This window comes from Lepidochelys kempii, chromosome 6 (genome assembly GCF_965140265.1).
Source record: "Lepidochelys kempii isolate rLepKem1 chromosome 6, rLepKem1.hap2, whole genome shotgun sequence".
Classification (NCBI taxonomy): Eukaryota; Metazoa; Chordata; order Testudines; family Cheloniidae; genus Lepidochelys; species Lepidochelys kempii.
The window spans coordinates 38,140,146-38,164,089 of record NC_133261.1 but is presented as its reverse complement, the minus strand read 5'-3'; the positions used below and the strand labels follow the sequence as shown (position 1 = coordinate 38,164,089).

The 23,944-nt window shown below is 40.8% G+C and overlaps 1 protein-coding gene across 6 annotated transcripts in view; it reads right to left on the bottom strand.

Annotated features, from left to right (window-relative positions):
• Positions 1 to 23,944, bottom strand: part of USP47 (ubiquitin specific peptidase 47) — a 94,675-nt gene that overhangs the window by 32,651 nt on the left and 38,080 nt on the right. For all 6 annotated transcript variants that reach the window (XM_073347602.1, XM_073347600.1, XM_073347604.1 and 3 more), the window contains 6 exons: positions 18,397 to 18,492; positions 18,150 to 18,302; positions 16,150 to 16,317; positions 10,824 to 10,955; positions 6,547 to 6,623; positions 6,183 to 6,238 (listed from right to left, as the gene is read on the bottom strand). In XM_073347602.1, the coding sequence (XP_073203703.1) occupies positions 6,183 to 6,238; positions 6,547 to 6,623; positions 10,824 to 10,955; positions 16,150 to 16,317; positions 18,150 to 18,302; positions 18,397 to 18,492 (682 nt within the window). The remainder of the gene's footprint in view (positions 1 to 6,182; positions 6,239 to 6,546; positions 6,624 to 10,823; positions 10,956 to 16,149; positions 16,318 to 18,149; positions 18,303 to 18,396; positions 18,493 to 23,944) is intronic.

The following is a 23,944-nucleotide window of genomic DNA, read 5'->3' as shown; positions in this document are numbered from 1 at the left end:
GTAACATAAGCAGAGTCTGGCAAAAGGGATAACGTAAATGCATGAAGCCGTTTTTTCGTCTTAGCGTGCCTGCTCGTGTCGATTCCATTCTAGGTGACTCACAAACATGAACACTATGGTAACAATTCCTTCCAGAGTAACAGCTTCTCTAACATGCTCTGTCTTGCTTTTCACAATACTCTGTGGATTAACGGCTCCGTAGAGAAGGCATACATCAGAGCCCCCGACCATGGGAGCAGGAAAGCATCTGAAAGGGACCCTCTGTCGGCCCCCTGAATTGAACAGGCACTTTCTGTTTTGCCTGGATGCAAACAAGTTCACCTGACTACCTCTGGATGGAGTGACCACTTGTGGTGATAAGGTCCTGCTGAGGCGATCTGGTTGCTAAAGTGTTTCTGGTTGCTAAACACAGAAGTTCCAGAGCCTGAGGGCTTCTTGGCAAAGGATGAAGACCGGGCTCCACCTTGCCTGTTGATGTAGAACACAGCAGTGGTATGGTTAGTCAGGACCTGAACCACTCTGCCTTTTATATGAGGCAGGAAAGCTTGACGGGCCAATCGTACCACTCTGAGCACCCTGAAATTTATGCGTAAGGAGCAATTGCAACTTGACCAACAACTTTGCATACAGAGATTGCCCAGCTCGGCTCCCCATCCCAGAGCCGAAGCATCAGAGACCAGGTTGATTGATGGGGACATGGCTGCGAAGGGGACTCTCTCCAGCCCCAATGTGGGGTCCAATCACAAAGTGAGCAACGACAGTATGTGGTCCGGAATCTTGACTACCTGGTTTATGTTGTGTCTGTTGGCAACGTAGACTGGCGCCAGCCACATCTGGAAGGGACTCAGATGGAGCTGTGCATGCTGGACTACGTAAGTGCAGGCTGCCATGTGGCCCAACAGCCTCAAGCACGTGTGAGCATTGGAGAGAGGGTGGGCTTGCATATGTGAAATTAGGTCTGAAATAGCACAGAATCAGGCTTTGGGGAGGATGGCTCTGGCCAGAGTAGAGTTGAGGACCGCTCCTACAAACTCCAAGTGCTGCACCAGAATTAACATTGATTTCTTCTCATTTATCAATAGACCTAGATCGCGATACTGGAGCAATCAGACTGATGTGCCCCCGCACCTGATGCCGAGACCAGTGCTTGATCAGCCAGTCATTGAGGTCTGGGTAAATCTGAACGTCCCGACACCTCAGGTAAGCGGCCACTGGTGCCATGCATTTTGTAAACACTCTCAGGGCTGATGAGAGACCAAAGGGCAGCGCCGTGAATTGCCCAACACAAAGCAGAGGACACATCTGTGTCCTGGGAAAATGGAAAATCTGAAGGTGGCATATCAGTCTCCCAGATCCAGGGAAGGGATGGAGGAGGCCAGGGAGACCATGCTAAACTTCAACTTCTCGAGATGCCTGTTGAGGCTAAACAGGTCCACGTCTTAAGCCCCATTTTGCTTTCGGGATTAGGAGATATCGGAAGTAGAATCCTTTCCCCTTCATATTCCAAGGGACCTCCTTCATCACTCCTAGCTGCAGGAGGTTTTCTACCTCCTGCGCAAGCAGCTGCTCATGAGAAAGGCCCATGAAGAGGAACTGGCGAAGGGGGGTGGGAGGCAGGGACAGTCGAGAACTATAGGGTGTAGCCCAAGGACATTGCGTTGCGCACCCAATGGTCAGATGTCGCTCACAACCCTGCCGACTGGAAGGGGCATAGGCAGGTGAGGAAAAAACAGGAGGATGGAGCCAGGTACTTGACTGGGGTGCCGTCCCCTATCGCACCTTCAAAATGCTCATCTTTCGCCCCTGTGGTGTTTTGAAGGGCTGGGTTGAGCAGGCAATCGCGAGGACGAAGGGCAGTGTCACTTATTCTCCTGTAGGTCCACTGCCGGGAAGACCCCCAGGACTGAGGTGGAGGAGGCAGAGGAGGAGGCCAGAACTGCTTTCTGGCCTGCTGTGAAGTGTGGAGGCCCGGTGACCGCAGGGTGGCCCAGGAGTCTTTAATGGCATGCAACCTTGCGTCAGTGAACTCAGAGAAGAGCCCCACGCCCTCATACAGGAGGTCCTGGATGGTGGCCTACTTCTCTTGGGATAGCCCCAAAGATTATGACCAAGAACAGCACCTCATGGCCCCTGCCTAGGCAACCACCCTGGCAGCCAAGTCTGTAGCTTCCCACGACAATGAGGGTGCCCTTTGCCACCACTTAGCTCTCCTCCAGGATCAGTGCAAACTCAAGTGCCAGGTCCTATGGAAAGGCCTCCCTGCACTTGATAAGGGAGTCCCATAAATTAAAATTGTACCTGCCCAACAGGGGTTGGTGGTTGGATACCCAGAATTGTAGGCTGGCTGTCGAATAAATATTTCTGCCTAAGAGGTCTAGGTGTTTGGGGTCTTCATTTTTTGGTGTGCCGCTCATTTGTCTCTCGTTAACTGTGGACACGACCAGCATCCCCACTGATGGATGTGTATAGAGATATTCAAACCCCTTTGTGGGGACGAAATACTTCTTTAGGACCCCGGGTGGACAGGTAGTGCAAGGCAGGCCAGGGTGGAGGATGATACGAGATTGAACAAGCTGTCTGATTGCTCCTCCGACTCCTCAATTTTGAGGTTTAAGTTGGTAGCCATCCTTTTAAGGAGAGCTTGGTGCTCCTAAAAGTCGTCGGGGGGACAGCTAATCCCGGAGGGCATGGCCACCGCTTCAGCTGGTGACAAAGACGATGAGGGCATCACCAGGGGAGGGGCGAGTTCCCCTTCCCTTTCTGGAGATGGCTCCTTGGGTGTTGGTGCCCATTAAGTTGTCCCCGTGGTGGAAGTATGGGACCGGCATCCCACAAGGGTTCCAACATGGCCACTGACCAGGCCACTGTCCCTGTTGCCATGCCACTGATGCTGTGCTGGTCTCACTGGCCAACAGGGATTTGTACCCCCTTGGCAATGGGCTGAACCCTGGCTCCAACTCGGAGCAGTCCCCTTCTGGTGCCCACGGAGGGGCTGTGGAGGCCTGCGTGTGCTGGCTAACTCTCATTGGAGACTGGTGTTTAGAGGGCAGGGATCGCCACCTGTCCCTCAAGCAGTACCGAGGCAGCAGAGATCAGTGCTGCAATGGTGAGCGGTCCTGCACCAGCGAGGACCAGTGCCTAGCAGGCTGCCTGGGTGATAAAGATCTGCACGAAGGTGATCTTGGGAGGCTGGTTGGTATCCAGGAGCATGGGTCTTGGTGCTTCAGTTCCAGCAATCTGTGCCTCGTGGAAGAAGAGCTCGGCACTGGGGACCTGGGCCTTCTAGCCAGCGACCAGGGTTGCAGGACCAGTGTTCTAGGCCATGGACAAACATCTGTGATCCGGGGACCGATGGTGCTCCCCTGCCCTTTGGGGAGGTCCCATGACTGGCTTGCCTTGGGGCTGCAGGGCCTTAGCCACTTCTGGCACCTGGCATAAAATCTGCAGTGCCCGTAGGCCCACCACTCCTTTGGCTGCACGGGTCATCTCGGATAACGAAGGTCCCTGTAGAAGCCGGGATCCCCTACCACTCCCAGGAGTTGGAGGCGAATCCCTGGCTGGGCTAGGAGGGTCCAACCTTAGCAGTACTCCCCTGTAGCTCCAGAGTGGGCATGTGTCCTGAACTAGCTCCTTTGCCCAGAGCCCCCTTCTCCTCCTTGGAAGGTGCTGGGGAGCCCTTTTTCTTCTGACAGTTCTTGGGCACTGGCAAGGGGGAACGGTGCTGGGAGAATCCCAGTGCTGGTGGGGCACTCTGCACCGATGTTGAGGTGCCAGGAGCGGAATCCCATCGGGAGGGCTCCGATGCTGGGCATAGCGCAGCCTCCATCAGGAAGGCTCTCTAGCAGAAGTCCATCTCCTTTTGGGTTCTGGGACAAAAGTTTTTGCAAATCCTGCACTTATCCTTTATATGGTATTCCTTCAACAGCTGCTGTGAGGGTCACTGATAGGCACTGGCCTGTTGCATGACAAACATGGCTTAAAGCCCAGGGAACGGGGCATGCCCCAGTCCAGGGCAAAGTTCCAGCTGGACTCTAACCTCTAAACTAACAACTAACACTTACTTAAAATGCAGTCATTGAAACAATGGTATTGAAGTAGCTAGACTAATAAGCAAGCAAGGAATAGTACAATTCTGAAGTTGCAAAATGGCCTTTTTTGTCTAAAAATATGACCGAGCTCAAAATTCACTATACAAGTCCAAAATATATCTAAAACCATCAATGTAAGTTCTTTTAATTAAATTCCAAGGGGTCAATTCAAACTGATATTTTGCGGTTCTCTTCACTATGTTTGCTGCTAATTTCCTTGACTGCGTAATCTTGCTCATAGCTGTTCTAATTGATTGACTTTCTGGTCAATTTTATGCAGTCTAAAATTTCACCCAGCAGGAAAGGATTAAGGGAAACTGATGATTGTCTAGCTTTCCTTCTAATACAGTTACAATGGCAGAATGTTATTACATAGGCCAGATTTTCAATCCGTTCCCCACATACATATGCTCAACTTTGCATGCACACACAACTGAGTACTGAATGCTCTATCACCCGTACATGAGGTGATGGAATTCATCAACTGCATATGCAGGTGACAGCCATGCATCTACAAATAGATGGGACTGCCACCTGTAACATAGATGCACACGTTAAGATATACTGGCCCGCTTCTCAACCACGTAGCAAGTACAGCCAAGAACACTTTTTCAACCTGCACCTGGAGAGAAAAATGCAACTTCTTCTCTTTGATGAAGACCGTCATGCAGTTATTCATGTTGCCATTGACGCCATTAAGAAACTGAAGCTGAAGACCATTACACCAGTGCTTTGGAATCTGTATTGACTGCCAAATAAGTTTCTTGGTGGAATTCACAGTGCTGATTTTAACAAAGACCTAAATGGTTTGTGACATGTTTCCCACAAGACCACCTCTCTCCCAATGCCATACTGCTCCTGTTGAGATCAGAGACACTTAAGATAAAGCTCCCTTGTTACTGGGTCTGACCCTTCATTATATACCGTGCAAACAATCCCTAGTGGGGCACCTAAGTGCTAGCACAAATAAATGGAAGTAGGCAATTGAGAGCACTCTCCCCATAAGGGATCACTGCTTCTGGATTTTACTTACTCTGGTTCACCAGAGTCCAAATCTGTCAACCAGCAGGCCCATCTTATCCCCTAGGTATTTATGGCAGGGAGGGTGTTGAGAATTGCAGAGATCTATGTGAGGTGGAAAGGTTTCTAATCTGTTGGTACTGGAAAAGCAATCCATTATGCTTGTGGGGGGAGAGGGCGCTAAATTAAATTATTTCAGGAGATCTAAAGTCCTGGTAGACACCTATTTTTTATATCAATATAAAAATAAATGAATATTCGGTATGGCTAAATTTAGTTCTAATACCAGCTGTCAGAATCTTTAAACAATTTTGAATGTTTTCCAGCACAGAAACTGATCTATCTTCCCTTTGTGGCAATGGACTGGGGTTACACTAGATCTTTACTTTCTTTAAAAATATAGCTTTGAAATCACAAGCCAATTTAATCTCTGCAGTAATTTCACCGATTCTTATTCTAAAAAAAACCCTCTATTCTGACTGATTAGGTGGTAGTATATTTTGTGTAGCTATTACTGCTGTTTTGGGTACATTTCCACAATGGACCATATCTCCCTGGATTTTAAAAGGAAAGGAAAAAACATGGACTAATCTTCATATGTTGGTTCTTCCCACAATTTGATATTTTAAAAACAAGCTTCTACTTTACAGAGCTTTCAGACACTGTCGCACCCCCTTTTCCCCCTCCCCGGTGTTCTGGTGCTGAATGGAATCTCCTTGTTTAAAGTATTTGAAAAATATCTACACATAGAAGAGAAAGAGCTTCTGAAGGCCTATGGGTTCTGGTTATACCAACAAGTCAAAGAACAAACCTTTCAGTGAAACCTATCAAACAGACACTCCTGTCCTGATACCATGAAATATCACACTGGCAAGTGAGAAAATTTTAAAAGGATAAAGAGTAACTACAAAAGTAAATTGCACTTCTACTTTGCCTCATGTTTAAAAATTACTTAAGCTCATAATAAAAAAATCAGGTCTAACAAACATAGCAATTAGAACCCCATATACACTCTAAAAAGCCTTCCTACTCTGAAATTAACATTTTTAGTCAAAAAAAACCACACACACTTACTTGCATTTCTTGTCGGATCCTTCAGTCTATATATAAGCATATATGCATTTGTGGAGCTAGTAGGGAAAATATTTTTAAGAATATCAGTATCTGACTTGGAAGCCAAAATAAAATACTTTTATTAAATTTATTAATACCATAAATAGCCGTATATGGCAACTGTAATACTGTGTATTAATTCAGTAATCACAAATATTGTTTTTAAACATGAAATTCATACTATTGCTAGAAATTCTCAAATTGTCATCAATTATTAGAATTATTTTATATAAACATATTATACCATTTTTGCCATAATGTGGCATGCAAAAGGTTTGGCTGGTTTATATCAATATTAAAAAAGAAGTACTAGAGAGATACTAACCTAGCAAAAGCACTGGAATAATAGCCTCTGCTTCCAGAGGCCCCACCATATGTTTTCTTAATATCTTCTTGGGTTATCTAGTAGCAAAAACATTTTTTTAAAAAAAAAAAGTTCATTCTTTGTCAAGTAACAATAGTCAGTGAGCATTTATTGGAAGAACTGACAATCATACTAAACTCATAACTATTTTACATTTGTTTCTTTTTATTTTCTAAATGAGCAAGAAAATAAAAGTTGTGTGTCTAAAAGTGATTAGGTCTCCCTTTTAGGTGGAAAATAAAGATCCTTAAACTTTTTTGAAGTGTGAGTTTCTTGAACAAATTTTAATATGCATTATAAGAAACATGACAGCAAATACAGTCTCTTTCAACTTCCATACACTTCTATAGCATGATTTAAAAATTCATATGAAAATTCAAGTAAATATATTCAATGTAGAAAATCCCAGAAGGCACATTTCCTAGTAGATAAGAGTTCAAAGAAGGTCATACTTCAAAGAATCAGTCCCAAGTGGAAAAATGTGTGTAGACAAAAAGCAAGTTGAAAGCTCTCTTAAAACATGTTGGGTCAGCTACCAAAAAAACCCTAATAACTACAAGTGATGGATTTGCCTGATTTAAAATGGTAAGGTAACAGGATGGCTTTGCTTAAGCTACACCTCAAATTCAATATTGTATGTGTGTGTACACATACATCCCCCATAGACTTGGTCGGTTCTGAGAGCATCCACAAGCATCACCATCATAACTTTTGTAAGTGTTTTGGTCGTAAGGCTACTAAATTCTTTTTAGGGACAGAAATCTAGGATAAAATCCTTACTCAATGGGAATTCCGCCATTGACTTCAAGTGGAGCTCTTGTCAGTCAAACAATAATGGAGATTTATAGTTACATTTAGCATAGAAACACAGGACTGGAAGGGACTTCGAGAGGTCATCTAGTCCAGTCCCCTGCACTCATGGCAGGATTAAGTATTATCTAGACCATCCCTGACAGGTGTGTGTAACATGCTCTTAAAAATCTCTGATGCTGGAGACTCCACAACCTCCTAGGCAATTTATTCCAGTGCTTAGCCACCCTGACAGTTAGGAAGTTTTCCTAACGTCCAACCTAAAGCTCCCTTGCTGCAATTTACACCCATTGCTTCTTAGAATCATAGAAGAATAATAGAAGATTAGGGTTGGAAGGGACCTCAGGAGGTCATCTAGTCCAACCCCCTGTTCAAAGCAGGACCAACACCAACTAAATCATCCCAGCCAGGGCCTTAAACTTCTACGGATGGAGATTCCACCACCTCCCTAGGTAACCCATTCCACTGCTTCACCACCCTCCTAGAGAAATAGTTTTTCCTAATTGCCAACCTAGACCTTCCCCACTGCAACTTGAGACCATTGCTCCTTGTTCTGTCATCTGCCACCACTGAAAACAGCCTAGCTCCATCCTCTCTGAACATCCCCCCACCCCTTTCAGGTAGTTGAAGGCTGCTATCACATCCCCCCTCGCTCTTCTCTTCTGCAGACTAAATAAGCCCAGTTCCCTCAGCCTCTTCTCATAAGTCCACAGCCCCCTAACCATTTTCACTGCCTTCCACTGGACTCTCTCCAATTTGTCCACATCCTTTCTGTAGTGGGGGGCCCAAAACTGGATGCAATACTCCAGATGTGGCCTCACCACTGCCGAATAGAGGGGAATAATCACTTCCCTCTATCTGCTGGCAACATTCCTACTAAAGCAGCCCAATATGCCATTAGCTTTCTTGACAACAAGGGCACACTGTTGACTCATATCCAGCTTCTCATCCATTAATTCCTAGGTCCTTTTCTGCAGAACTGCCGCTTAGCCAGTCGGTCCCCAGGCTGTAGCAATGCATGGGATTCTTCCCTCCTAAGCGCAGGACTCTGCACTTATCCTTGTTGAACCTCAGATTTCTTTTGGCCCAATCCTCCAATTTGTCTAGGTCACTCTGAATCCTATCCCTAGCCTTCAGCATATCTACCTCTCACCCCAGTTTAGTGTCATCTGCGAACTTGCTGAGGGTGCAATCCATTCCATCATCCAGATCATTAATGAAGATGTTGAACAAAACCAGCACCAGGATGGACCCCTGGGGCACTCCACTTGATACTGGCTGCCAGCTACGCATCGAGCCATTGATCAATACCAGTTGAGCCCACCGATCTAACCAGCTTTCTATCCATCTTATAGACCTATTCTTGTCTTATCCTCAGAGATTAAGAAGAACAATTCTCTCTCCTCCTTGTAACAACCTTTTATGTACTTGAAAACTTATGTCCCCTCTCAGTCTTTTGTTTTCCAGACTAAACATAAGTCATATTTTCTAGACCTTTAATAATTTTTGTTGCTCTTCTCTGCACTTTCTGAAATGTGGCGCCCAGAACTGCACTCAATACTCCAGCTGAGGCCTAATCAGCGCAGAGTAGAGTGGAAGAATTACGTCTCATGTCTTGCTTACAACATTCTTGCTAATACATCCCAGAATGATGTTCGCTTTTTTCCGCATCATGGTTACACTGTCAACTCATATTTAGTTTGTTGTCCACTATGACCCCCAGATCCTTCTCCGCAGTACTCCTTCCTAGGCAGTCATTTCCCATTTTGTGTGTGTGCAACTGATTGTTCTTTCCTAGGTGGAGTACTTTGCCTTTGTTTGTATTGAATTTCATCCTATTTACTTCGGACCATTTCTCCAGTTGGTCCAGATCATTTTGAATTTTAACCCTATCCTGCAAAGCACTTGCAACCCCTCCCATTTTGGTATCGTCCACAAACTTTATAAGTGTACTCTTTATGCCATTATCTAAATCACTGATGAAGATACTGAACAGAACCGACCCCTGCGGGACCCCACTTGTTATGCCCTTTCCAGCATCACTGTGAACTACTCATAACTACTCTCTGGGAACGGTTTTCCAACCAGTTTTGCACCCATCTTATAGTAGCGCCATCTAGGTTGCATTTCCCTAGTTTATGAGATGGTCATGGACACTATATCAAAAGCTTTACTTAGGTCAAGACATATGAAGCTTTGGAGCAGGATAGGATTAACACCACTACCTTTGAATTATGGCAGAACTATCATTAACTTTTTGAGCAAGCAAGAAGTTGCCCTTGTCTATTTTAAAGGGGAAGGCATAAAACTAAAGCTGCCAAGGCTTTCACATTTAATAGGAGACTTCCATTCCTACAAGACTTTCCCTCCCTTAATCATCTGGACACCTTATGGAAGTTCACCAGAACCATCCTCAAAGTCTTTACAGGAAGACAGTGCAAGGACCATGCACTTTTCTCCCAGGGTCAGGGAACAGTTCCTTAAGAGAAGAGAGATGGGAATGTTAGACTTCTCAAAATCTTTAGCCAGAAAGAATATGTTCTATTTTCTTTTGTATAGAGGTGGTATGGAAGAAGGGGGACAGTAAATAAAAAGAGAGCAAAATTAGCCTAAAAAACTGAAGATTTCTATTAAACAGGATAAAGCAGCATGGAGAAGCCATAACATGTCCTGATCAGCTGAAGCAGGTAGCCTTGCCTCTTCCCATATCCGGAAATCTCTCATATTGCTTGAGAATTAATAACAGCACCCAATGAACTTCCTATATTGCACAGACAGTGACTGACAGACCTTGTTGCAGGCAGAAGACCTGCTCAGAGGAGCAAACAAACTGCCAATGGGGTGGGGGCACCATGATAGCAAGTACTGTAGAATGAGCCTACAATGAAGACTTGTAGAGTGCTACCACAAAGAATGCACCATTATTTCCTAGCTATTTGGTTTGCATTGCTACCTCCATTTCTTGATCCAATAGTGAAACAACAGGCAAAGAAGGGGAGGGAGGGGAAAGGGATTTAAAAAAAAAAAAAAACCACACACATTTAGAAGGCATTCTTCCCTCAAAGAGAAATATCTTAGGTCCTCACAGATCCAGACAGGCTAAATCATGCAGTCTGCACTGATGGTGGCTGGAAATATGAGAAGACTTAATATATGAAAAATTAAAATAATCACATGTATCATTCTTCATATGAAAAGATTTTGCAAAAGCACTTAACATTCAAATTAAGTAATGAATTATACACACGAACAAGTTGAGGCTAGATGATGAGAAGCTGAAAAAGCGATATAAACTAAATTCAAAGTCTATGCACTGTAACTTCACAAATATGCACATTACTTCAAATACTACAAGTGAGAGTCATGAACAATAATAAAATCTCATTGTTTCATTTATGGGGAAAACAAAGCAGCAAATATTACTTTACCTTGCTGACATGTTGATCATTGAAGCTATACCACTGCTCATCATTAAAAGATTTTATGCAGGCATAGTAATGGCCACCAGCAGCACTTCCTGAATGGACCATTACAGAAAAGAGTTCATACAGTAAAGAATTCTAGAGAAGAAAAATAGATAAATCAAAGTAAGGAACAGAGAACTTGTAATAAGTCATTCTGACAAACTGCACCTGCGTTATTTAAAAAAAGTTTCTCAATTGTGTATAGTTACATGAAAAATAACTATGGAAACAATTGTGCATAGACCTCTCCACAAGTACTATTCTGCATTATTAGTAGAATTACAATAGCGCCCAGAGGCCCCAACCAAGATCAGAGCCCCATTGTGCTAGGCGCTGTGAGAAAAAGCATAATAAGAGACAATAAACTCTTTGAGGGTGGGGACCATCTAAAAAACAGGAAAGACAAAGGAAGTATTATCTTCATTTTACTAATGTGGAAGAGAGAAACGGAAAGAGGAGTGACTTGTCCAAGGTCACAGAGACAGGTCTAAGTCCTAGTCAACTGCCTTAAAACCACAGGACCACCCTTCCTTCCTATACAGATGCTGAATATGAACGCAGATACAAAATATAAAATTTTATCCCTACCTTACTTACAATATATTCTCCTTATCCAAAAAAAACAGAGGGAGTATGAACCTGGCATTAAAAATTAATAAAAATAATTTTCAGAGAAAAAACTAATCTGATGTTAAGGATGGGAAAGTTTCACTAACTCAAAAGAAAAAATAATACGGTACAGTTTAAAAAATGTGAATAGTGCCAACCCAGGAAATTAAGCCCAAATTAAATTTATAAACTCCACAAACATCTGAACGTACAGACTTTCACAGTTAAGTTGACTCAACAACTTTAACTCTGCGCAGGCTTATTTCACCTTAACTATGGAAGCAACTGCTTTCTTTCTAATATTTAGCATAGACAAGGCACTTATCTTCAATGTAATTTACAAACTTTAATCCTCATAATACTTGTGAGGCATTACTGTTAAAAACAATTTTCTTATGTCAGACAGTTAACATCCACACTTTACACATGGGGAAATTGAGACAAATAGGTACAGTGACTTGCCTACAGTCACAAACCATGTCAGAGCATGGATTAAAGTATTGACGATTAGACCATTACACTACCTTTCTTCTCTGTACACTTTCAATCAATGTGTAATGAAGGCCAAAAAGTAGTTTCCTTTTTTTTGGGGGGGGGTATCTTTAAAACTTAATTCTGTGTTATAAAATTTGGACTGGGGCATGGCGGGAAAAGAGTGGGGACCTCTATAGAACCAGAAACAAAAGTATGTGATTTCCTTCATCATTAGTCCGAAGGCTCAAGAGTCTGAAATAGTAAGAACTTATGTAGCATTTTCCATTGAAGGCTTTTCTTTTCACAAACATGAATTTATTAATCCCCAACTTCCTGCTGAGGTAGGGTAAACCTCTCCATTTTACACATGGAAACACAGAAGCACAGAAAGATGAAATTACTTGGCCAAAATGCAGAGTCATTGTCAAATCTAGGATTAAGTTATGGGTATTATGACTTTCACTCCCTGCATTAATCAAGTGACTGTTAACTAGCTCCTACTTCTCAACAGAGATTTACAGGAGTCCCAATACCACATTTATCAAGACTGAAACTGAACACTAGCACCCCAATGTCTAATTTATTAGAGGGCCAGAATGTAGATATTACACTATTAAAAACAGTCTTTAAAGGGTTTATAAAGGTTCAGTTCTAACCAATCCACGGCTTCCTAATGGGTCTAGACTGATACAAGCTACAGGCCATCTAAGTTCCCTCTAAGATGCACTTCCGCGGAGCAGGCTATAAAGGGCCACACAGGTGCACTGCCACAAGCACCTGGAGAGGAGAGAGGTGGGGGATGGAGCAAGTTGGGGCGTGCAGAGCTGCCTCGGCCCCAGCCCCGGGGCAAGCTCCGAGGGGGAGAGGCGCCTTGGCCCTGCTGCCAGTGGGGAGAGGGCTGAGGGGGGGCAGTCCTCTGGCCCCAGCCCTGGGGCAGCCTGCAGTCCAAACCCCTCATCCCTGGCTCCCCACCCCCGCACGCACTCCAACCCTCTGCCCCAGTCTTGAGTCCCCTCCCACACTCTGAACCCCTCGGCCCCACCCCCACCACACATCACTTTCATACTGGTGCACATAAAATTCATTCCGCACATTGATATAAAAAATTAGAGGGAACGTTGCAAGCCATGTTTCAGATTAGTTCACTGAATAAGGTCAGTGAAGCCTATCCTACAATTAAGTATTAGTAACAACTTTTCCAAAGATTTCAGAGAAGATTTGTACCAGTAAAAGTTTTCCATCTTAGAGTCCTTGGTAATCACTAAACAACAGAATGGGGGCACTGCTATCATGGAATGAGTTGCCATTGTGAAATGTATTTTGTGACTATTAATTCAAGATATTTAATAGCATATTAAAATGCTCCTAATACCCTCTTCTCTTCTACATGATCATTTCTGTAGGCCAACAAACAGATAGCTGTTTTCAGAGATCTGTACTATTACTGTATTTTCCTAACTTTTTCCACTCTTAGCAACTCAAAAAAACAGGACTTTCATCCCAAATTTGTGAGCCTGATAAAAGAAAAAAGTTAAGCAATCATACTGCAATGAAAATTTATTTAAGACAAAAAACAATCTTTTCCAATTTCTCTATGGTGAAATCTCATACTACTCAGACAAGATAGAGATATCTAATACTTGTAGATCACGGTTTCACCTACAAGAATGAAGGGGAGTTGAACTTTCATCTTTATCTGTCACCTTTCCCCAAGTAAGTTTTACAACTTCATGGTGGTACTCTAGTACTTCTAGAAAAAGAGATTGTAGTGGTGGCCTATAATGCTCTCTTTCAAGTACATTGAAATTATGGCTGACCAAAAGACTGACTTTTCCTTTCAGATGTAGCTGTCACGAATGTCAATATCTGCATCACCAACACACTTTCTACCATAATGTACCAGTCATGGAATGGCCTTCAATAAGATTCTAGCCCTAACCATCTCATATCTTGACTACTACAACTTGGCCTTGACAAATGCAATCTTGGCTCCCTCAAGTCTATTCAAAACTCTGCTGCTAAGATCATCATCTTGACTTGTTGCTATGACATGAACCCCTTCTTCACATGCCTCCTCTCACTTCCCCTTCACTGCATAAAATACATGCTACTTGTCTTTATCTCTGCTCTGCCAGATATATCAGTCTTCCTTGTCCATTAGCTGAATGTTTTTCTCAAGCACATTCTTGCTTCAACCCCCTCCCACAAAATGGGTAGGAAGAGCTCAAAAATATGTAAAGCACTACATCACCCTCATTCAAACACCTCCTTAAATTCACCTTTGCTTGGATAACTACAAAAAGGGGTGAGAGAACCTGGATTTGTGCAGGAAATGGCCCAACTTTATTATCATGCACATTGTGTAAAGAGTTGTCACTTTGGATGGGCTATCACCAGCAGGAGAGTGAATTTGTGTGGGGGGGTGGAGGGTGAGAAAACCTGGATTTGTGCTGGAAATGGCCCACCTGATGATCACTTTAGATAAGCTATTACCAGCAGGACAGTGGGGTGGGAGGAGGTATTTTTTCATATTCTCTGTGTATAAATAAAGTCTGCTGCAGTTTCCACGGCATGCATCCGATGAAGTGAGCTGTAGCTCACGAAAGCTCATGCTCAAATAAATTGGTTAGTCTCTAAGGTGCCACAAGTACTCCTTTTCTTTTTGCGAATACAGACTAACACGGCTGTTACTCTGAAACCTACAAAAACATTAGAGAACAGCTAGATTAGCAGCTAATAAAGCAGCAAGACTGTTAGCTAGTGTGGTGTAATTACTGCTCATTATACAAAAGTGATAATTTTATTTGTCTTGTTCTTCCCATTTCCTGTTGATCCAGCTGCTATCTATCACATTCTAATACTGTGAGCTCTTTAGACTTTATTACATATATGTAAAATCCCTAGGCACAAAGGCTCCAGTCTTTAATTGGATCATGTAGTGCTACCTTTATATTTTTAATAAAATAACTGAAGCATCCTGCATTCTCCAGCGACCTAGACAGACTGTGGTGGTTTGCTAGGAGCACATTAACACTTGTACAGGCTTATTAGTTGGTTCTGGGAACAATTCAAGATGCAAGTGACAAAACAGAAGGCTTATAATTAGGTCAAGTCCACGTAAATCCAAGTTTCATACATACATCACGTTGCATGTGTGCAAAGTAGGAATAGCTGCATGCAGACAAATGAGCAAACTTACACTGTGATTGTGCATCCTGGAAGGCACTCAATATCTCCTAGGAGATATGGAAGCTCCTGATAAGATCAAGCCCTTAATGGGCCTGACTCACCTATCTTAGCTGGTTTGACACAAGATCTCAATTTCCTCAAATTCATGTCACAGATTAAAGAAAGTCATAATAAAGCTATTAATTCAGAGACATATTGACCCTCCACACTCTGTCTTGGTCTAACATCCTAATGGATCACAAAACATCACAAAGGCCAGCGTTTTCCACTATTATGCTTTTGATACCAGACAAAGCATCTCTGATTCCCTTCCAGTCAAACTCAATATTAATGGTACTTCCCTAGATATAAGAGTCCATGTAGCTCCACAAGATAATGCTGTGAACAAAGGGCAAGCCTGGGGAAAACTAGTATTTTAGTAGCTCTTTGTTTTAATGATACTTTATTAAAACAAGCCTCCATGAGAAACATGTTTACAGTCAGGTGAAAACTAGACAGCCATTTTAGGCTATTCATATAGGTGGCTGCTCCAAGCTCCTATATGCTACAGGTGGAAGACAGCCTCTTCAAGAATTTATTCTCCCAGGATACGACAACATATTTTATGCTGAAATATATGGGACAGAACAAAATAGCTAAAATCATTTTCTGCTCCAACAGTATGAAGGTGCTGACTTGCACAGAGTGGAACCTGCCAAAGACTGATCAAAACTCTCTAGCCCTTTGTTTTTAAATTGCAAGACATTTGCATAGTGTGAAGGGATTTGACAATCCACCTCATCATGGAAGTGCTTCCCAGAAATAAAAACTTTCTGCCAGAACGAAGCAGGAAATCCATAGGCTCTGGCCAGGTGAGCATTCCCTCAGAATGGGGAAATTCCCCATGCCTTTTGTGTTTTTTGCAACGCTGCAGGCTTAAATATTAGAACAAGAGCAAAGAAATATGACTGTTTTTAAAACACCATTTATCTGGACAACATACTAAAGCTGTACCCACATGTTTGTGTTTTAAGAGTACCTTTTCAATGCCAATTTTTGAAATCCTTTCAGCACCACTACTGCTTTCAAGGCAGATTCCTTCATCAACACCATCATCATTAGAAAAATCATTGCTCATCTGATCACTGTGACAGCTGCCTTCATTCTCTGCTCCACTATCAGTGCAACTCTCAGTTTGGGGAGACTTCTTAAAAATAAACCATAAATGTTAATTTTATAAAGTAGATAAAAATGATAATACATATACATGTAACAAGAAACAATGAATTATCAAAATAAATAAGACTGTGCAATTCTATAGAAGACTGTACCTTCCACCTGCAAATTTCAAAGCGTTTTACAAATAATCCTCTGTGAAGAAGGATATAGCATTATCTATATTTTGCATATGGCAAATCTGAGGAAGATGTTAAGTTTTGAAGACAAACACTTTTTATGATTATCCTGACTGCTAACTAAGTTATGTTGATGAAGGGTACCAACAATGTTCCAATAGATTTCAGGAGAAAGTCTCCCAAAATGTATTTGTCTTTTGATATTAAAATTAAATTAGCTAGATATCACTGGCACGTCTATTTTAGGATTACATCCATGGAGCTACTTTTTCTTGAACAGAAGTCAAAGATACAGTATGTAGGTTCTTGAGAGTTCTGTAATACTTAAAATTTAAAAAAAATACATAGATGGAAAGTTTGTCTTGCTTGTTTTTCCAGTGAAGCATGCCTACGAATCCTCAAAAAGGGAACGTAATTAAAAGTGATAACAGTAATAAAAACCGGCAGTGACTTCAATACCACCTAAACCCATATCTCCAAAAGAAAATATACCCAGATATGCAAGCAGGAACAATCTGCTTTTAAATTTTCTGAGCGCTCAGCCTTTCACTGAAGGACCCTCTTCTGAAAGTTTGCATCTAGAGAAGGCAAGTCCAATTCGTAGAATTTAGCAAGTCTTTAGCTATTCCCCATATGTTACCAGCTGACAGCAACAGTCTTTTGATCTCAAAGTCATTGTTCTCACAAAGCAATCCTAGTTTTGCATTTCAGGATTCCAATGTGCAACATTTTATCCTTTTTATTTGTGAAAATTAAGGCTGGATGTCCTTCACAGTGGGTGCAATGAAACAGATTACAACTCTATCCTCTTTTAAAGTTTACTTTAAGCACCTTATATCCAGCTTAAAAATATGGGTGAAGTGAGAAGAGAACGGATATTATGAGAAACATCAACGATACATAGTAGTCACATGCCCATAAAAGTGCCACTGAAGAGGCCCTTTGCTGTACATTTCTCCCAGCCCAAAGGCCATGTATCAAAGCCACCATCTTTCTAGGTAAGGAGGAGGTGGCTTTCATAACCACCAAACCAAATTCTTATTGTTTAGAAATACACCATGCACTTTCCAGAGAATGAATTACACTCAATGTGAGTGCACTGTTCCCAGCATCTAACAAGATGGAGGAAGAAATATATCAGCACTGGAAATTAAACCCAGGCACCTTACATAACACTGTAGAGCACTGCCAGAAGCCCCCTTTTGTAAATTAATTTAAAACTCCAAACCTGAACAGAAACAAAGAAACGTGGAATGAGATTTTTAACACTAAGTTCCTAAATCCTGATTAAAGTACCCAAAACAGTGGTCTGATTTTCAGAAGTGTTGACCAGTCAGTAATTTCCACTGAAGTCAAGGCGAGCTGTTGGTATTCAGCACTTCTGAAAAATCAGGCAACTTTTTTCTGATGCCTTACTGAGCATTTAGGAAGCCTGACAGGCATACGTTTTCAAAATGCTGGCCGTGATGTTTTCCCTAATGCAGTGGTTTTCAACCCTTTTTCATTTGTAGACCCCTAAACATTTTTGAATGGAAGTGCAGACCTCTGGAAATCTTAGACATTGTCTGAGAACACCTCGGGGTCCACGAACCACAGGCTGAAAACCACTGCGCTAACGACACTAGATTTTAAGAGATGCTAGAGAAAGATGGTTCTCAGAAAGAGACTGTACACTGGTCTTTACCTCATCTTCAACATCAATGAACGTGCTCATGTCTAGCTCCTCAGGAAAAGTCATGCGATCATTAAGTTTAATCCTGTGCATAGTGGTGTAATCAAAGTCAAACCTCTTCAACTGTAAAGTCAGCAGATATGGAAAATGCAAAAAACGCAGGCCCTAAACAAAAACACAATATCCAATGGGCAAGATTATGTTACATATATAGATAAACACTAACCAATGAAATGTTACACAAATGGTATGTATTTACCTTCCTTGCATCACATTTCTTCTTGCAGCGTTCGCAGAAATACTGATTAGGGCCATCAAGGATCTCCGGCTGAATGAACGCATGCAACGCTTCTTCCTAATAAAACAAGATGTTATCTGCTTTTTAAGAACGTTTACTTTTATGTATGTGATTTAGAACATTATATTTATGCCTAGATTGCAAATACAGAATACAATGGTTGCAATATGAAGTATTCACACATTCAAGAGCAATATGAATTATAGAAGTCTAGAAGGACGATACAAAAAACACAAACAAAGGTCAGAAGAAACACCAAGTGAAGGCCAACCTTTCTGCCCTGCCCCAGGGTAAGCAGTCAAATCATGAATGACAATACATTACTATTAATTATATTTCATTCAGCCATTTGAGGAGTCCATCAAGTCCTGGTTTTGCATACAATCTAAAATGAAATATATCCCTGTTATCTTGCACATCACATGTAGTCACTTCTGTTCAATCAGTTGTTGCATAATTGATCTTATTCCTTGCTTTGCTTTGGTTAGCCATCAGCCCCACATCCTTATCTTCACAATTTACAAATGGCTCTTTCCCTTCAGGGACAATACTTTCTCCCATCACATGTCACATTATTCCAAGCACAAACAGAAGAAAGGGACCAATTATCTAACTCCTCAATGTCCGTTTTGTAGATGACTGTCTCTCAATCTGCCAGGGGACCCTAATGCTGCTTTAGAGTACGTCAATCATTTTTTCTCCCATCTAAAATAAACACTGAATCTCTACTCCCAGTGCAATGAGAAACAACTGCCATCTTCCAGGGATACAATCTACTTATTAGCACATAAACATATGTGGTTGTAAACCAAAAATAGTCAGGAGTCACCTCCAATAGCTACAAGGGAAATGTTTCTAATCCTCCTTTAAATACAAGTTATAGTGATTTCCATTTAGCTTCTCAGTATAGCTGGGAAGTTAAAAAACAATTAGCTGATAATTTTTCTCCTCTTTTCAACAAATGTTAAAGAGTGTATAACTGATGCATACCAGAAAATAAATCTGTCAGAACAAAATCTGCTTTAAAAAAAATTTATTAATTTTAAAGCAGTTCAATGAAGAATCTTATCCAGAGTTATTAAAGGTTAAAATCTTTACCCAGTTAGCATGAAAGCTGAGAGACTGGGTTTATGAACTACAGATGATACTCCGGAGCGATCTGCTCACCTGCAGATAGCTGCAATCAAACAGAAATACCATTGGCATGCTGATGGTGTTTACTTTAAAGAGAAGAGGATCAAATAAAAATCATAATGATGCCCTGAAAATCATTGTCTCATGATGCAACATAGTTGTTCCCTGAAGTCCGAATAAATAAGAGTGGGCTTAGTTGGGCAGAATAGACTCACCAATTGCAAAATGGCTGGTACAGAGCTTATAAGATTACTATCTAAATCATGTTGTTTGATGGATCCCATTTTGGGAGGAGATCAAGGATATGGGAAGGTCTTCAAAAAGCCTCCAATTCATCCCTTCTCCCTCCATTTCTTTTCTGAGAACTCAGGGAAGCACTAAGAACAAATAACAAAACAAAGGTTTATAGCCCTGCTTTTTCCATATGAACAAAAGTTTTGTTATTATTGTAACAGAAGAGACTCTTTACAAAAGGACTGTTCTCCAGACCACGTCTCACAAATGAGATGTGCCAAATTTCACAAAGAGATTGCACAGAGAAAGTTAGTTATCACCATCCTTCACTGTTTTTGTACCCAAACAGAAAAAGGAAAAAAACTAAACAATCCTAATAGAATCACAACTCTGAAGCAGGAAGGCTCTTCAGACATGTCAACTTTTCAGTGAGCCTGAAGTAAACTGTCTATATATTTACTTTCTAAATACTGCAGAATGCCTTTAATCTAAAGGCAACAAAATGTTAAATTGGGAGATTTACTCAATGCAGGAAGTTATATTAAAAATATAGCAGATAAAAATAAGTAGGCGGTAAATAAACTGTAAGTCCAAAAGGGATTGCTGTGTTTTGACAGTGGGGTTTTTGGACTGGCTAACAATTCAGAACAAATTAAATCAAAGCAAAACAAGTCAACAGCCAGCATGTTGAATACCAAACTTAGAAGACAACAAAAACATGGCCTATGGAGGTACTGCTTATGGAATAAATGCCAGCCAGGAATCTTACCAAATCTTTCCATAAGCTACTACAAATCTTTCTGTGGTACTAATTATTTTATTCCAATAATTGCTGTTTGTTACATAGAAGACAAGCAACAGTCTCTATAAAAATATATTCACAATATAAAAAAAAATGTTGCAATTCATTCAACAACAAACATATGATGTGTGAATGATGGACATAAGTGGTTATGTAAAGTTTATGTAGACTCGGTATGATGTGCAAGTCAACAAGGAACCATACTAGAATATATTTATGTTATGGAGAAAACAGGTGATGCTCCTATGGACCTCCAAAAGTTGAATGAAATATCATGAACGGTAATGTATTCTTGTTAATGATTTCATTGCTTACCACAGGAATAAACAGTGAGATGCACTTTGACCTACGGTTTATTGAAATCATTGAATAACTTCAATATTATTATATCATGTTTCCAACTTGTATCATATGTAAGCACTATTGATGTACTGTATGTATAATATACTAAGGTTTTCCATCTCTCCTCCAATTTTCCACTATGTAGTCTTTATATCAAAATTACCTCTGATGTTTAATATAAATATTCTCTACTCCAATTATTATTGTATTGACCAGTCTCCTCTCTTATGCAGGTTTCAGAGTAGCAGCCGTGTTAGTCTGTATTCGCAAAAAGGAGTACTTGTGGCACCTTAGAGACTAACCAATTTATTTGAGCATAAGCTTTCGTGAGCTACATGTATCCGATGAAGTGAGCTGCAGCTCACGAAAGCTTATGCTCAAATAAACTGGTTAGTCTCTAAGGTGCCACAAGTACTCCTCCTCTCTTATGCAGTTATAATTCACTTACTCAACAAAATTTACTATTGGTACAATGTTGGTTCTGTGTGGTTCACCACGTGAGTGGCATCATATGACCCCTATTTTCAGTAACTATACTTTTTAGAGTAAGACAATTTATCCATGAGGAAATATTATCTAGCCTGATAGCTATTACACATTTTAAACATTAAAAAAATTGATACCATATACACCGTAAGTTAATACATCAAGAAAACCAAAATATTTTAAAGTTTTCAAGTAGTCTATTTTATCCCAAGCTATCACTGTTTGTTCTTTTATGGTGCTGAATATCATAGTACTTCACACATTAACATATTGTAATAAATAGTCCAATCTCATCATTGCCTGAGATAGAAAGGAAAGCAAACTGGAAAGCTCAGAGGATGGGTATTGGGATACTTATCCTTTTATTTACAGATCATTGCTTAAAATCCAAGCCAGGTCAGTAATGGCAACGTCATTAAAACTGGATAGCTGTTTACGTTTATATAAAATGAGATGGTCTGAATGCATCTTCTTTAGACAGATGCCAACTTCACAACATACTTGTTTGCAGTCTCTGAAGAGCAGTCAAGATCCAAGAGTGCTCAACACCTACAACTCCCACTAAAATCAAAGGATGCTCAATACTTATCAGGACTAGGTCTGCTGGGAAAGCAGTATGGAGAATCTTTATCTAATGCCCTACTCCAAGTGTGCCACCGCTAGGGCGGAGACAATAGTTCAGCCTCAATAACAAATCATCTTTTGGCTCCTCTATACCAGTGTTTCTCAACCTTTTTGTACTGGCAACCCCCTTTAGACTTAAAACAAGTGCGACACACACCCCCATTACAAAAAATTCTGACCCCCTACTTTAAGCAGGAGGCTTCAGGGCTGAAACATGTAAATTAGCTTGCGGGGGACTCCTATGGCATGGGGCCCCAGGCAACTGCCCTGCTTCCTATCCCTTAACGCCAGCCCTGCTTGTGACCCCCCCCTAAACCCATCCTGCAACCCCCAGGTTGAGAAACACAGTTCTATACTGTTCTACAGATAGCCAGATAAATTCACTATCTGGTGCTGTTGTCCATATAGTCATTTGCATCAACAGAAAATACACTTCTAAACTTGAATATTCTAATATAGGTGACTTTATGTTTTCCATTGTCAGTCTAATTTTCTGTAGGATCTAAATCACAAGCCAGATAACCATCAGGCCTATAGTGCAACACAACTAGTTACTGAGGTCTCTGATCTATGTAAATTCCTTATAAATTATATGTATATGCTTTTTCTAAAATTAAGCCCTTGAACAAAGCAAAGTTATTAACCTGATTTACATAGCCTTGGAGCGTATGCTAACAAAACCCTAGTCTCCTGGACACGCATTAATAATGTAAAGCTATACTACATGAAATGAATCAAAGAAAAAATAAAATCAGAAAAGTAAATAAGGTTTCTTCAAACTGCAAACCTTAAAACAATATCAAATTGAATATAGTTTTAAATTCTATTTTGATTAGAAAAGAAGGCAAAAAGGAAGTGTAATTATTTGCAATTCTTGGAAGTTCTCCAATATTCTATTTCACAAAAATTTAACACACGAAATTTCCCGTTTAAACCTTTTATGCAGTATACTATAGCAAACAGTGGCATAATAAACTTTACTTGACATACTATATAATAACTTTATTTATATCTTGTACATCCATTGTCTCTCTTTCAAAAGTAATGGAAAATCACTTACCTCTAACTAGAGTTCTTTGAAGGTAGTATCCTCCTTAGATCCCCTATCTTGGGTAGTGTCGCCTGCTGCAAGTTCCCTCAGGAGCTGACTAGCAAGGTCTAAAAAGTTTTACATTCCCTTCCACAAGCCCTATTAGCGCATGTGTGAACCTTTCTCTCTCTCTCATTGCCTTTTACCTAAACCTACTGAACCATCATCATCTGTGGATCAATGGAGGATACTACCTTCAGAGAATTCCATTTAGAAACAGGCGATTTTTCCTTTCTCCAAAAGCCAGTATCCTCCATATCTCCCCACTGTTGAAGACTACAAAGCTAAAACATCTGCTACAGACAAGACAAATACAGGGTGGAGAATCAACTGCATAGTCAAAAGTACGCATAATTATAAAATAGCTCAAATAAATGGAGCGTAAACACAAACTGCAACCATGTAACTACCTCAACACAAAAGCTTAAAACTAGTTTGTCTCATAGCATAATTGATACTGATATTCAGCAAATGCTGTGAAATATCAACTGTAATTTAAACTAATCTGAATATTTATCATTAAGTACTTAAGTGTTGAAGCTTCCTGTATACTTGTTTTTTTATACATATATTTAGTATTCTGTAGCAGACTTCTTCCCTATCAAAGAAAATAATTCCAGAATAATTTGAGACATCAGCACACCACTCAAAAGAGTAGTCAGTGATTAATGGAATTATTAAAAATTGTGTATACACAAAAATATAAATATATAAACACACAAGGACTTAGACTTTCTAAATAGAATATACGCAAAAAGAATATGTATATATGAAGAATATGTATATAGAAAGTCTCT